Source organism: Musa acuminata, chromosome BXJ3-9, assembly GCF_036884655.1.
Source record: "Musa acuminata AAA Group cultivar baxijiao chromosome BXJ3-9, Cavendish_Baxijiao_AAA, whole genome shotgun sequence".
NCBI lineage: Eukaryota > Viridiplantae > Streptophyta > Magnoliopsida > Zingiberales > Musaceae > Musa > Musa acuminata.
This window is the reverse complement of record NC_088357.1, coordinates 17582219-17598011: the sequence shown is the minus strand read 5'-3', so window position 1 is coordinate 17598011 and position 15793 is coordinate 17582219. Positions and strand designations below refer to the sequence as shown.

Genomic DNA, 15793 nt, shown 5'->3' with positions numbered 1-15793 from the left:
AAGTTCTCCTCCCTCTGTTCTTCAAAGTTTTGAGTTGTAAAGAGAGGAGAGAAAATTTCTGTAAGGGTTGTCTCCTAAGCCCGTCAAAAGGAGTGAAACTGTAAAAGGGTGGTTGGCCTTCGCCTATTGAAGGAAGGCCTCTAGTTGACGTCGGTGACCTCGTCGGTGGAGGAAGCCAAAAGTGGAGTAGGTCAAGATTGACCGAACCACTCTAAATCTCGGTTTGCATTTGCTTTCAGCATTTTTATCTTTATTGCAAACCTCCTAAATAGCTACTGCCTTCTGCGCTTTTACGAACGAGTTTCTAAGTTCAGAGCTTTCCGAATCTGCGTCTAAACGTAAATAGGCTTTTCCGTACGATCATTAAATTTCAGTTTACGTTTACGTTTTGATTTCAATCATAACTGCAAACTGCCTTCTGCGCATTTATAAAACATATCTCGAAGTTCAATATCTTCAAAATTGACATTTAGACATAAACCGGTTTTATCGTACGAACGTCGCATTTCAGTTTGCGCTTGCATTCTAATTTTCATCATAAACTGCAAACTGCCTTTGTAGGTTTACTTTAACGTCATCTCGCTTAATCTTAAGTTAAAGTAATCTTAGAATCAGCTTTTACGTCGAAATCATTTTTTATCAAACGAACGCAGCTTTCGGTTTTAATCGCTGAAAAATTTTCGCTGCACTAATTCATCCCCCCCCTCTTAGTGCTCTCGATCCTAACAATAAATATATATATATAAATATATATACATATGTATATATATATATATATATATATATATATATATATATATATATATATATATTATATATATATATACATATATATACATACATACATATATATACATACATACATATATATACATACATACATATATATACATACATACATATACATATATACATATATATATATATGTATATATATAATGATGTTCATGGATCTATGCAATGAGAATTGGATCATGATCACGATAATGAGATCGATTCACCTTTAAACATAAACTCTAAATAATCCTAGTCATAAGTTACTCGAGAGGGACATCAAGATAACCGGATAGATTGGTATGCTATATACCCATCCATATGATAGAGACAGCTAGTCTCATAGTTGCTCGTGTGGGGGCACTAGGGCTATAGTGCAGGTGCTCATTGGAGAATAAGTTTACTGATTGATTCACTCATAAAATATTGGATGATTACTGATATCTCATTGTTAGATAGTGATTCCATTATCCCAATGATATACTTAGTCCTTAGACTTGAGACATCAAGGATATCCTATATAAGTACTTCATTTTTTGATACCGGACTTATAGGCTTGAAAGTTCTAATCTAACACAATCGGTCATCGGGAGTAGCAGCCAACCTTATGAGAACTATTGAGTGTCGATAGAGGATCATTCACTCTCCATGTCATGAGAAGAATATCTCATGTGTTCTTGCTTAGACAAATCCCTGACTAGGGTCATTTGGATTGAGAGAGAAAGAGTTCTATGGGAGAATCCGATTTAAGTGAAACTCGAGTACAAAACGTATGTGTCCGACAACACGATCTTTAGAATATTAGATAGATGAAGGACTATAGATACATGGTAATTGAGGAGAAATAAGTCCAATGGATTGGATTCCCATGTATTGTCTAGGGATTGCGACGTAGTAGCCTAGTACGTCCATAGTCGATGAGTCGAGTGAATTATTATGAAGATAATAATTTACTAAGCCAGAAGGAGTTCTAATAGGTATGACTCACGACCAGTTCGATATTGGGTATAGAGGGTCACACACATATGATAGGTATTGCGACGAGTAGATGTTCGAATATGAGATATCCGTCAGAGCCACATCTCATTGGAAAACCAATAAGCCCATGAATTATTGAATCATATAAATGAGATCCAATAAAAGCCAATGAGAGATTATTGGATAGAGATCTAGTAATCTAAGAGGCTTGGGTAGTTAGATGAAGATCTAATACCCAATAGGGCAGGATCCATTAGGGTTAAGTTGACAAGGGCCCTCTATAATATGAGGGAACCAAACAGCCATAGGCTTAAGGTTTATTGGTTGTCACATCTTATTCTCCTCTCACCTTCTCCACCTATGTAATGTGATGTCGCTCCTAGATTTCTCTACAAAAACCATATGTAAGATAGTTGTGTTACTTACGGAGATCGTATTGCTAGTCATAAGTGCCCTACAAGCCAATCACTTAAGTGATAGCACATATGATATGACACATACTCTTTTTGCTTGTTATATTATTTGATATTTTATCACTTTATATTATTTGTTGCATGAATATATATATATATATATATATATATATATATATATATATATATATATATATATATATATATATATATATATTCTAATGTTCATGGATCTATGCAATGGGAATCGGATTGTAATGAGATCATGATAATGAGACCGATTCGCCTTTAAACACAGACCCTAAATAATCTCGTTCATAGGTTACTCGAGAGGGATTTCGTGATAACCAGATAGATTGGTGTATTATATACTCATCCATATGATGGAGGCAGTTGGTCTTATAGTTGCTCGTGTGGGAACACTAGGGATATAGTATGAGTACTCCACTCTTTGATACCAGACTTATAGGCTTGAATGTTTCAGATCTAGCACAACCAGTCATCGGGAGTAGTAGCCAATCTTACGAGGACTATTGAGAGTCAATAGAGGATCATCCACTCTCGATGTAATGAGATGAATATCTAATGTATTCTCAGTTAGACAAATCTCTATCTAGAGTCATTCAAATTGAGAGAGAGATTTTTTCGGGAGAATCCTATTAGAGCAAGACTTGAGTAGAAACTATATGGGCTTGACAGCACTATGCCCGGTATACGATCTCTCAGATATTAGATAGATGGGAGACTATAGATACACGATAATTAAGGACAGATAGGTTCAATGGATTGGATTCTCTTGTATCATCTAGGGATACTGCGACATAGTGACTTATTATATCGTCTATGGACTAAGCCAATCACAGATGACACGTGTGACATGATATATATTTTTTTACTTATTATATTATTTAATATTTTATATTATTTATTATATAAGTGAAAATAAGACGATACAAGAACTAGCATCTCAGCCTCCTTTCTTGGACAAGACATCTCTGAATGAGCACAACTACATCTCAGCCTATCATGATTCAGTCAAATATATTTTCTTTGAATGTGATTTTGCCTAAAATTACACACCCTTCAATATCTTGCTCAAAGCTTCATAGTTAATAATCTTTTATTATTCTAGAATTAAAGGAACGATGGTCACTTTTAAGAACCCCAATGTCAAATTATAGTCATATAATGTAAAGCCCTCTCTCTCCCTCACCAATGATGGCGTTTTTAGCTTTTAAGAACCCCATTGTTTCTAATATATATAAAGGAAACAACTAAGTATTTGAGGGATGCAACAAACACCCCACTTCCTCTCCTCATCAGGTGGAAGCATTAGCCATTCTTGATAGGCTCAAAGTTGCCCGACATAACGTTGTCTTCGGATACGGAGTTTTCACTAATTCTAAGATACTAACCAACATTTTCGTCAACTACTCCTTGACCCTATAAAAAATACATTCTCTCTGTCAAGATATATACTACTATTCAAAGACAGTAATAGTGACACAACGAATACACATCAATAGAAACAATAAAACTAGGACTCATAACCTAACAAAGTTTGGTCGATGATATTCTTTGTTGTTTTGGCGAGGTACTTCCCCTCAATTGGAATGCATGAACATTTACTAATCTAATACAGTTTTTTAAAAAAATCATTTATAATATTCTTCATGATTATCACTTGCAAGCATTAGGCGATCAAATGTTCCCTATTTTTAATGATGGTCTAAAATTATTGTGGACCTCTCATACACACGTATGACTTTATAATAGACTTTGTCTTTACCATTGTTACTAATAATTTTGAAATATCTTGTAATATAGTTTCTTTTGCTCCTTACTAATAGATACTTGAACAGATACTACCCAACATGAAATATTTATATATATTTATATATCTATCAGCAATTTCAAAGCTTTTAACTTATATATCAAAGTTTTCTGACTGTGTAATGATTTTGATGCAAATATAGCAGATTTTTGAAATAATTAACCAATTTATAAAAGAAAAATGGAAATACATAATGAACCATTTTTACTGGTAAGATTCAAGTATATGATGCAAAATCTTTTCTTGTCAAAGAATCCATTGGTTGATCCTGTGAAACTGCAGTTCTTGGATGATAGACCTTTTGACTAACCATAAATATTAATTTGATTCATCTAGTTTATATCGTTCATGTTCGGATACCTGTGACAATAATTTTTCTTTTACTTGCACCTATCATTGTGCAGAAATGAAAAATGATGCATGTGTTGTTGGACTCTTGAAGCATCAAGATTTGTGTTTCAAAACAAAGCTTCTCATATGCAACTTTTCTATTACATATATAGCTGATGTTGGTATGTTAGGAACACGAAAAAAAAGACTCTGTGATTCTACCGCCATAGGTGATGTCGATGATATTAAAACATTATCGCCAACCCTATTAAGACATTTGGACTAATATTGATTTTTCTTCTCATTTTTTCTCCAATGTACTGTTATTCTATTTCTATATTGCTTAGAAATTAATCATAAACGCAAAATTATGATTTTGATGCATCAGAACTCGAGTCAAGAATTAAAAATGTGTTAAAATTAGAGAAAAACCAAACAAATGGTAACCTCACACTGAGAAGTTTGATATTTCAGATACGAGACTTCCAGAGGAGCAATCAATGCCACACAACAAAAATTCGTTAAGATCGTAACCCTACGTAGGGATGACTATGGAAAAGTAACTTAGTATTTAACTATTTGATCGAGGAGATGAAGAGCATCTTAATAATAAAGACTTCTTTTTTTTTTATTGTTAGTGAGACAAAGACCAATGGATCATCCCCTTACATAAAGGGTGAAATTGAAATGACTCCCCAACGATTTGATATCCAAATGAATGAAGTTCGAGTTCTAAAAAGCACCCGACAAAAAAGAAAAAGAAAAAAGAGAGAGACATATGAGGACTCAAATCTTTGACCTAACAGGTCATCCATGTGAGGATCCAACCATAACTTCAACTCATTAAACCACTTAGTTCAAAATGTTTAAACTCAAGCTAATAATAGTAAGCTTATATTAAAATATCTCACATCTGATGTCAAACCTAGGGTGCCAAAATTCATAAAATGAAAATTTTGGTTATATAAGACACCAATATTCTAGCTCACAAACAAACATCTTCTTTGTTTTACAATCCAACACATCAGAAAAGAATACCACTTTCAAGTGTCAGATGTCCTATTAAAAAGAACTTTACTGAACAGAAAGAATCAAAAGATGAAACGGCTAAAAGAATCAATACAAAATGAAGACGAAAACAAGCAGAAATTTAAATAATGATGCACATAAGAAAAAGGAAAACATTTACCCAAAAGCCACCTGGTATCTTAAATATGTTGATCAAAATATAAAAATATGAACATTTATACTCCCCATCACTGTAGGAAAAAAAAATCAAGCCCAATCATATATCTTCTCACCACTCTTTAAATAAAAATAATTGGAACAAAAGGTTTCCCTCGTAAGGCAGTGACTTGTTTGTTTGCTGTCATCACATACATAAAACACTACAGCTCTACTGTGGAACTTCTTTTCGCTCCTCCATAAACAACAATTGTATTAAGATTTGTGATTAAAAGCCATAGCTATCTTAGCTTGCTATCCTTGTGGACATAAATACTCAAGGTCCCTTCACATCCCTACTTAATAGCTTCTTATGCATAGACACTACATTATTGTGACTAGGATAGAAAAGAGACATTACAAGATAAAAAGGAAAAATTAAAAGCTTGGCAGACAAAGGACGAGGAACAAGTTTTAAGCTAAGCTATGAAGTTCAATTAACATCTGAAGAAAATAGATCAAACAAATGAACTCAATAAAATGGCCATCATATACTTTTCTCTGGCTGTTTCCATATGACAGGCAAAAACCGTGCAGTAGGATCTATCAAGAAGAGTACAAGGAAGTATGTTGTGATATTTGGCAGCCCAAAAGGCAATGACTGACAAACATTGAATATTTTCCATATCCTTCATACAATTTTCTTTGAAAAGGATAAAATGTGGACGCTCAGTGCAGCAGGCTCCTGCTAATACGGGAATCGTGTGTTTTAGCTCAAAGGCCGTGAGAGAGTAGGACATGGCTCAATGGAGGCATAACAAGGGGGGTAAAAGATTATGTATCAAGAAGAAAACACTAACAGCACAAATATGGGATATTATGGAAAAAAAAAAGTAACCAAGGAATTATCTTAAAGACCGTAGGCCTGTGTGTTGTAGTCGATAGAAGCTTTATACACATGTAAGTCACAACAAATGCTTTCACAACTTCCTGGTACCTTGAACAACCATAATTAGCTTATCGTTAAGATTAGTAAAACATCAGGATTTCACCAAGCACTTATTTTAGTCTCTCTAATCCAGTTCAGTTTTCGCCCATCCTAGAGGAAATACAACCACACTCGCATAACAAGTTGAATAGTATGTTCTCAGCAAATCAAGTATAATTCAAACATGAGAATGGCAAAACTAGATGAGTGATACAACAATGAAAGTCAGAGCACTACTGAACAAGCTAACTCCTGCCATTTCCCCCAGAGAGGCATTTATATTTCAGAAGTCTGTCAATCAAACAAATGAATGTTCATATCAACACCAAATTTATTTTGTTCGTCAATGATCAATTAAGAATACATATTAGTTATCAGTACAGCTGAAAACAATAATGGATGAGCCGGATCCATTTTTCCATGCTTCAGTGTGGAAGTTCCAAGATTAAAAAGGATTCTCTTATATAGAATTTGATCAAGCACCACATTTTGCCTTCAAAAGCATTGTGAAACTTGATACAGTCACAGTAAGAGTAAAGGAGATATCTTCTCAAACCTAACCAAGCGTCCTCTTTCTTCCTCAAACTCCCCTAATTTAGATAGAACATAAATATAATGTGTTGTGAAGATTAAAAAATATATATATAAACTTGGCTTCGAATTTGTAGGCGCACAATTAACAGATGCGTTGAGAGAAAAAAAGTGCAGAAGTCACTCACTTGTCATTCCATCACGACTTTGGCGCCAACGGCCTTCATCTTCTCAATGATCTGCTCCGCCTCCTCCTTGGAGAGCCCCTTTTTGATCACCGTGGGTGCCTTCTCCACCAAATCCTTCGCCTCCTTCAGCCCCAAGTCGGTGAATACCCTGATCTCCTTGATCACCTTGATCTTGGACGCCGCTTCGTACGAGTCCAGCCTCAGCTCGAACACCGTCTTCTCTTGCTTCTTTGCCTCCTCCTTTCCGGCCGCCGCCGCACCTGCGGCGGACGCCCCGGCCCCGCCGGCGCCGGCGTTGGCGATGCCGATCGCCGGGGGCTCCTCCATGCCCATCTTCTGCCGGAGGATGCAGGAGAGCTCCGCGACGTCGGCGAGGGAGAGGGCGGCGATCTCGTCGACGAGACGCCAGACGCGTTCGGTAGGGGGGCTCCGCCGTGGGGCCGCCGGGTCGAAGGTGGCGAGGTCGTAGTCGGCGGGGAGCTTCCGCGGGTCGATGGGCTCGAGGTCGTCCGAGTCATCCTTCGCCGCGGCACCCGCTGGGGAGAAGCGGCGGAGACATCGGATCACGCTGGAGGAGGAGGAGGAGGAGGAGAGCAGGAGGCGGTGGCGGCCGCCAGACCGGAGGAGAAAGCTCATTGTTTTCGAGCTGCGTTGGGTCGACGTGAGAATAGGGTTTATCGACACTGGTTCGTGATCCACATTTTTCCATTTCCCCAAAATTATATGGGTTTTTACAGATAATTTTAATTATTTGACCTTAATCGTTTCAAGGTTAATTATCTTATTTGACCTTATAATATTTAAATATACTTAAATATTAAAATCCTTTAAATATATACTGCCCTTGACTTTTTCCCTTTGAACAGTGAGATTAACTATAATTAATATTATTTAATCTGAAATAAATATATAATTATCTAATTTATTTATATGATGATCACGTAGCCGGAGAAGCGGACAGGTGGATTCTTTCCTATGCCCCTATTTTCTTGTTTGGTATTCTTCTAGTGCTAAATAGTTCCATACAGATGAGATCTGACAGAAAATATGGAATCACTGCTCTTTTCTTATTCTTTATTTTTTTATCAATTAATTAATTCTCATTGTCAATTTGGTTACATAAAAGATTGTTTGATTGACATATTTCCGTAGCTAAGAAATTGGTTCACTATGAAAAAGATCACCTTAGAACATCATATAGTAGATACTAGCATAGATTATGACCCGACCAAACTTCAAATGCAACAAATTGGTATTGTTCTCCGCGGCATCTTCTCACTCCCGAATAGGTTCTTCAATTGGCGTCGAATTATATATATATATATATATATATATATATATATATATATATATATATATATATATATATATATATATATATATATATATATATATATATATATATATATATATATATATATATATATATATATATATATATATATATATATATATATATATATATATATATATACCCTCTATTTTCAACAATTGAAATTTTAATTTATATTAATATATAACTCCAATAGTATTATTGATTAGAATTAGAATGGAAGTGGTATATGATTTTGAGGAATGTATATTGCATTATATATTATATTATGTTATGTTAATATTCATAAGAGGAAATGCTATTGGATAAATTATCAAAAAAAATATTAGTTTTAAAAATTCTTGTAAAACGTCTTTATTTTTAAAAATTCTTATAGTAACCTTTAAATTTTGAAAATGATAAAAATAACAACTAAGAACTTTTGATTTTTCCCTTCAATAGTTGCATATATGGAAGATGTTAACTTAAAAGCATACGAAAGAGTGTAGTGGATGTAAAATAAGTAAAGAAGTACAGTTTGCAGTAAATGTAAATTATAAAAAGTAATTATAAACCGAGTTATAGTGGTTCGATCATCGTGACCTACATCCACTCCACTGATTCCTTTTTCGTCAAGGCCACCAGCATCTACTAACGATCTTTCTTTAATAGGCAAATATCAATCTCCTTCTTATAACTCTATTCTCCTTTTGTAAGCTCGGGAGAGAACCTTTACACCTCCTTTTTATAAAGCGTCCCTCATACTCTCCCTTATAATAGTCTTTAAACTTTAGAAGGAGGAACTATATACTTTACAAGGGTTTTCAACTCTAGAAACATAGAGTTTTTGTTCACTTTTCTTGCTTCTCAATGCAGGAATAACTAAGGTATTTATAGACCCCAAATGACTTCAAAAATAGAGTCAAAATTTAAATCCCCGAAATTTCAAAGTATGGGTGGTACCACCGCCTAAACTAGCAGTGCCACCACCTGATACAGTCTCAAAGACTGTGCCATATCGATTCCACCTGTTGGGTTACTGTTTGGGCCTTTTCACTTGGCCCAACATAGCCTAAACTTGGGCCCAATTGACCCCTAATTAGGTTGGTCCAATTCTTTCCTAATTATGTACGAACTACGAAATTTAAGGCATACAATAAGCTAATCCGGTCTAGTTAGTCTAGGTTGCTTCCGGCAAGCTTCTGATGATCTTCCGGCGAACTTGCAATGATCTCTCGACAATGTTCTAGTGGACTCTCGATAAGCTCCTAGACTTCACGATAATCTTCTTGGTGAGTTTTGATGAGTTTCTTTGGCAAGCTCCTGGACTTCTCGATCAATTCCGGTAGAACTTCCGATGAACGTCCTGTTGGGAAATCATGGGGGGCGACATCATATGCGCAGCGGAAGAACAAGAAAACAAAAATCCTCGATTCCCAAAAAGATGTTCGTCGTCGTGCGAAGATTGGTGCGCAAAATCCGCAAAACACAAAACTGCGTATAGAGATTGTGTTACCTAGGGAGATCGTATATCCCTGTTTCCCTGCAGATCCTCAGGAGAGGGTGAAGGAGGTCAAGCGTCCTCCTCTCTAGCGGTGATCCACACAGTAGGGTTGCGACGACGCTCCTCAAAACTCCAGGCCTACTATGAGGTGGAGAGGGAGAGGAGAATAGGAAGGGCAAGCAAAGACTCTAGCCTATGAGGCTGTGAATCCCTCCTATTTATAGAGATCCCGTGTCAAAACCCTAATGGGTCCTTTCCCTAGTGGGTATTGGATCTGCATCCAATAAGACAAGGGCTCCGTCGGATATCTCATATCCGAACCTCTACTCATCGCAATGCCTACCATATGTGTGTGACCCTCTAGGCCCAATATCGAGCTGGCCGTGAGTCATACCTGTCAGAACTCCTTCTAACTAAGTGAATTATTATCTCTGTAATAATTCACTCGACTCATCGACTACGGAAGTACTAGGCCACTACGCCGTAGTCCCCAGACGATACAGGGGAATCCAATCCATTGGACCTGTCTGTCCTCAGTTACCATGTACCTATAGTCCCTCATCCATCTAATATCCCAGAGACCGTATATCGAGCATGGTGCTGTCAGACCCATACGGTTTCTACTTGAGTCTCGCTCTAATCGGATTCTCCCGGAGAACTCTTTCTCTCTCAACCCGAATGACCCTGGCCAGGGATTTGTCTGAGCAAGAACACATGGGATATTCCTCTCATGATACCGAGAGTGGATGATCCTCTATCGACACTCAATAGCCCTCGTAAGGTCGACTACCACTCCCAATGACCAGCTGTACTAGATCTGGGAACAGCCAAACCTATAAGTCTGGTATCAAAGAGTGGAGCACTCATACAGGACATCCTTGGTGTCTCAAGTCTAAGAACCAGATACACCACTAGGACTACGGAATCGTTGTCTGACAATAAGGCATCATCAACCATCCAGCATTCCGTAAGCGGATCAATCAGTGAACTCATTCTCCAATGAGCACCTGTACTATATCCCTAGTGTCCCTACACGAGCAGCTATGAGACCAGCTGCATCCATCATATGGACGGGTATACAGCACACCAGTCTATCCGGTTATCACGATGTCCCTCTCGAGTAACCTATGACCGGGATTATTTAGGATATGTGTTTAAAGGTGAATCGATCTCATTATCGTGATCTCATCACGATCCGATTCCCATTGCACAAATCCAAGGACATCACAATACATATGCATTTATGCAATAGTTATAAAGTGATATACGCCAAAAAAATATAATAAGCAAAAAGATTCTGTATCAAGTCACACGTGCCATCACTCACGTGATTGGCTTGCTGGGCACTTATGACTAGCAATCTCCCACTTGACCTAAAGCCAATCACCTATGTGTCTGATCCCCATCAGACCCCTGTGACGCTCAAAGACAATCTGAGACAATGGCTTTGTTAGTGGATCTGCAATGTTATCTTCGGATGGAACTCTTTCCAGTGCTACATCTCCTCGGGTCACGATCTCTCTGATAAGGTGGAACCTCCTCAGAACATGCTTAGATTTCTGATGAGACCTAGGTTCCTTCGCTTGAGCAATTGCCCCGTTGTTGTCGCAATATAGGGAAATCGGCTCCTCACTATCCGGCACGACTCCCAAATCTGTGATGAACTTCTTCAACCAGACTCCCTCCTATGCTGCATCTGATGCAGCAATGTACTCCGCCTCTGTGGTCGAGTCAGCAGTGGTATCTTGCTTGGAACTCTTCCAGCACACTGCTCCTCCATTCAAGGTGTACACATACCCTGAATTCGACTTGCTATCATCGACATCAGACTGAAAACTTGAGTCAGTGTAGCCTTCAACCTTAAGGCTATTACCTCCATATACTAGTAAAAGATCCTTAGTCCTTCTCAAGTACTTAATGATACACTTTACTGCTTTCCAGTGCTCCAAGCCTGGATCCGCCTGATACCTGCTCGTGACACTCAGAGCATGCGCTATATCAGGCCTAGTACATAGCATGGCATACATGATAGACCCTATTGCTGAGGCATAAGGTATCATATCCATGTTCGCCCTTTCTTCTGGAGTCTTTGGGGACATACTCGTAGAAAGCGATATCCCATGTCTCATCGGTATGAGACATCTTTTGGAATTTTCCATGCCAAACCTTTTGACAATAGTTTCTATGTACCTGGACTGGGACAAGCCAAGCATCCTTTTGGATCTATCTCTATAGATTCTAATCCCCAAGATATAAGATGCTTCTCCTAAGTCCTTCATGGAGAAGTGTCTAGATAACCAAGCCTTTATTGTGGATAGCATTCCTATGTCATTCCCAATGATGAGGATGTCATCCACATATAACACCAAAAAGCTAATAGCGCTCCCACTTACCTTTCTGTATACACAAGGCTCATCTTCGTTCTTAACGAAGTCATAAGATCTGATTACCTCATCAAATCTTATGTTCCAACTTCGGGAAGCTTGCTTTAGTCCATAAATGGATCTAAGCAACCTACACACCTTATCTGGGCAGTTCTTGGACACGAATCCCTCAGGTTGCATCATATACACCTCCTCCTCCAGGTTCCCGTTGAGGAATGCGGTTTTCACATCCATCTGCCAGATCTCATAATCATAGTGTGCTGCAATAGCCAATAGAATTCTGATGGATTTTAGCATTGCTACGGGTGAGAAAGTTTCGTCGTAGTCAACACCTTGCCTTTGACGATACCCCTTAGCCACTAGCCTTGCTTTATAGGTCTCTACCTTTCCATCTACTCCGATCTTTTTCTTAAAGATCCACTTGCAACCGATGGGTACAATACCTTCGGGTGCATCAACTAGGTTCCAAACCTTATTGGAGTACATAGAATCCATCTCAGAATTCATGGCTTCTTTCCACTTCCCGGAGTCTATACTCATAATAGCCTCCTCGTAGGTCTGAGGATCAATATCCTCTACATCCTCTGCTCTAATATGTCCCACATATCTCTCAGGAGGATGGGATACTCTATCAGACCTGCGTAAAGTTGAAACTTGTGTATTAGATACCTGAACAGACTCGGGCTGTAGAGTGGTGCTTGAGCTTGGTTCTCCAACCTCGCTCAATTCTATCATTCTCCCACTGTCTCCGTCAAGAATGTGTTCCTTCTCAAGGAACACTGCTCTCTTAGCTACAAAGACCTTTTGGTCCTCGAGATGATAGAAGTAATACCCACAAGTTTCCTTGGGGTATCCCATAAATTTACATCGCCCTGTCCTTGATTCTAACTTATCGGGGTTGTGTCTTTTAACATGGGCAGAGCAGCCCCAAATCTTAACTACTTTAAGATCAGGCTTCTTCCCTTTCCATATCTCATATGGTGTAGACACCACCGACTTAGTTGGAACTCTGTTCAGAAGGTAAGCTGCGGTTTCTAGGGCATATCCCCAGAATGAGATGGGTAGGTCAGCGAAACTCATCATGGACCGTACCATATCTAATAATGTACGATTTCTCCTTTCAGAGACACCATTGAGCTGAGGTGTATAAGGAGGTGTCCATTGGGATAATATCCCATGGTCCTTGAGGAAGTGAGTAAACTTTGTACTTAAGTACTCACCTCCTCGATCTGATCGAAGAGTTTTGATACTCTTTCCAGTCTGGTTCTCCACCTCATTCTTATACTCTCTGAATTTCTCAAAGGCCTCGGACTTGTACTTCATTAAGTACACATATCCATACCTTGAGAAATCATCAGTAAATGTAATGAAGTAGGAGTAACCTCCAATGGCATGAGTTGACATGGGTCCACATACATCACTATGTATGAGTTCCAACAACTCAGTGGCTCTCTCTCCAGTTCCACTAAATGGAGAGTTGGTCAGTTTTCCACGAATGCAAGGCTCACAAGTTGCATATGACACATAGTCGAATAGATCTAGATATCCATCATTTAGCAACTTTTGAATCCTTCTTTCATGGATGTGACCTAGCCTACAATGCCACAGGTATGCACTGTTCAACTCATCTCGTTTCCTTTTGGACATATTTATATTCATGATATGTGGAGTGGTGTCTAACATAAATAAACCATTATGCAATGTTCCTTTCGTGATGATCTTATCATCTAATAATATCGAACAACCATTGTTCTCAAAAACAAATTTATATCCACTAACTGTTAAACATGAAATGGAGATAATGTTTTTGATAATAGAAGGAACAAAATAACATGCATCTAATGCAATAAAAGCTCCACTAGGCAGATGTAGGGCGACCTCGCCAACAGCTAAAACAGCAACTTTTGCTCCATTACCCATCTTGAGGTCCATCTCGCCTCTCTCTAGTCTCCTAGGCCTTGCCAGAACCTGCAACGAATTACATATATGATAAGCACTACCGGTATCTAATACCCATGTGTTATCATAAGAGTCTGACAAATGGAGACCGATCATGAATGTACCTGAAGCTTCATCAAGCTTTTGTTTCGCCCTTTCTGCAAGGTACTCTTTGCAGTTTCTCTTCCAGTGCCCATCTTTACCACAGTGGAAGCACTGGCCTTTGTCCTTTGTTGGGTCTTTCTTAGCAACCTTTGCTTTACCTTGTTTGCCCTTGCCCTTTCCCTTCTTAAGGGACCTTTCTGCTTTCCTTTTCTTTCTGGTCTCACCAGTGTAGAGAACTGGCTTCTCTTTCTTAATAGTACTCTCTGCCTCCCTCAACATATTGAGGAGCTCTGGGAGAGTCACCTCAAGCTTGTTCATATTAAAGTTCATTATGAACTGTGAAAAGGAATCTGGTAGGGACTGAAGCACAATGTCCACACACAAGTTATCCTCTAGGACCATTCCTAGACCTGTGAGTTTCTCTATCCACTCAATCATCTTTAGGACATGGTTCTGAACCGGTGTCCCCTCAGTCATCCTAGCGCGGAAAAGGCTCTTGGATATCTCATATCGTTGAGTCCTTCCCTGTTCCTCAAACAATTTACGGACATGTAGGAGAATGGATCTGGCATCCATCTTTTCATGTTGTCTCTGTAACTCTGGAGTCATAGAGCCCAACATATAGCACTGAGCAAGAGTGGAGTCATCAATGTACTTCACGTAGCGAGCGATCTCATCCTCGCTTGCCCCTTCTTCGGGCGTAGGCATCACTGTATCAAGGACGTACACGATTTTCTCCGCTGTGAGAACAATTCTCAAGTTACGGAGCCAATCCGTATAATTTGGACCAGTGAGGCGGTTGACATCAAGTATGCCACGTAAGGGATTTGAAAGCGACATTTTCTGAAAATAAAGATGTAGCAAAAATGAATAACATGCAGATTTTGCAAGAAATAAACTATCAAGATATGGACTTCTATCTTAATATGCTCCCACTATTTTACTAACGAGTCACGCGACACCCTCAGCACGTGAAACGGAAGTCTCCGGCAGACTTCTAGTGGGGATCAGGATCCAATCAGCGTCTTAGTGTAACCTCGAGGGACTCGACCAATCACACTAAGCCTAAAAGGTAGACAACTCTTGCCGATCACAACTCCTTGTGATTCCCATCCTGTTCGGCCTCCGAATCACCATGGCCTCGAGGGACTCGACCAACCATGATGCTCGGTTAAGTCAACACCTTCGTTACAAGATGAGTCTGATTTGATGATATACCCTCGAGGGACTCGACCAAGCATATCATGCCCTCAGGTCACCGGTGACATCTCTATGTCGTAAGCAAGATAGCGAATCGCGATATAGGTGAGTCTCGAGGGACTCGACCAACTCAACCTACACCGGGATTTG

General features: G+C 38.8%; 1 protein-coding gene across 1 annotated transcript; it reads right to left on the bottom strand.

Annotated features, from left to right (window-relative positions):
- Window positions 1-6718: 6718 nt before the first annotated feature.
- On the bottom strand, window positions 6719-7904 carry LOC135649274 (uncharacterized). The gene is made up of 2 exons (XM_065167484.1): window positions 7201-7904; window positions 6719-7071 (listed from the first exon to the last, which is right to left on the bottom strand). Exon 1 carries the CDS (start codon window positions 7834-7836, stop codon window positions 7204-7206), a length of 633 nt encoding a protein of 210 aa, XP_065023556.1. The 5' UTR covers window positions 7837-7904; the 3' UTR covers window positions 6719-7071; window positions 7201-7203.
- Between the last annotated feature and the right edge of the window lie 7889 nt (window positions 7905-15793).

Bases quoted from the DNA above. Each gene is read 5' to 3' on its own strand.
- LOC135649274 (XM_065167484.1), bottom strand. From the start codon at position 7,836: ATGAGCTTTCTCCTCCGGTCTGGCGGCCGCCACCGCCTCCTGCTCTCC.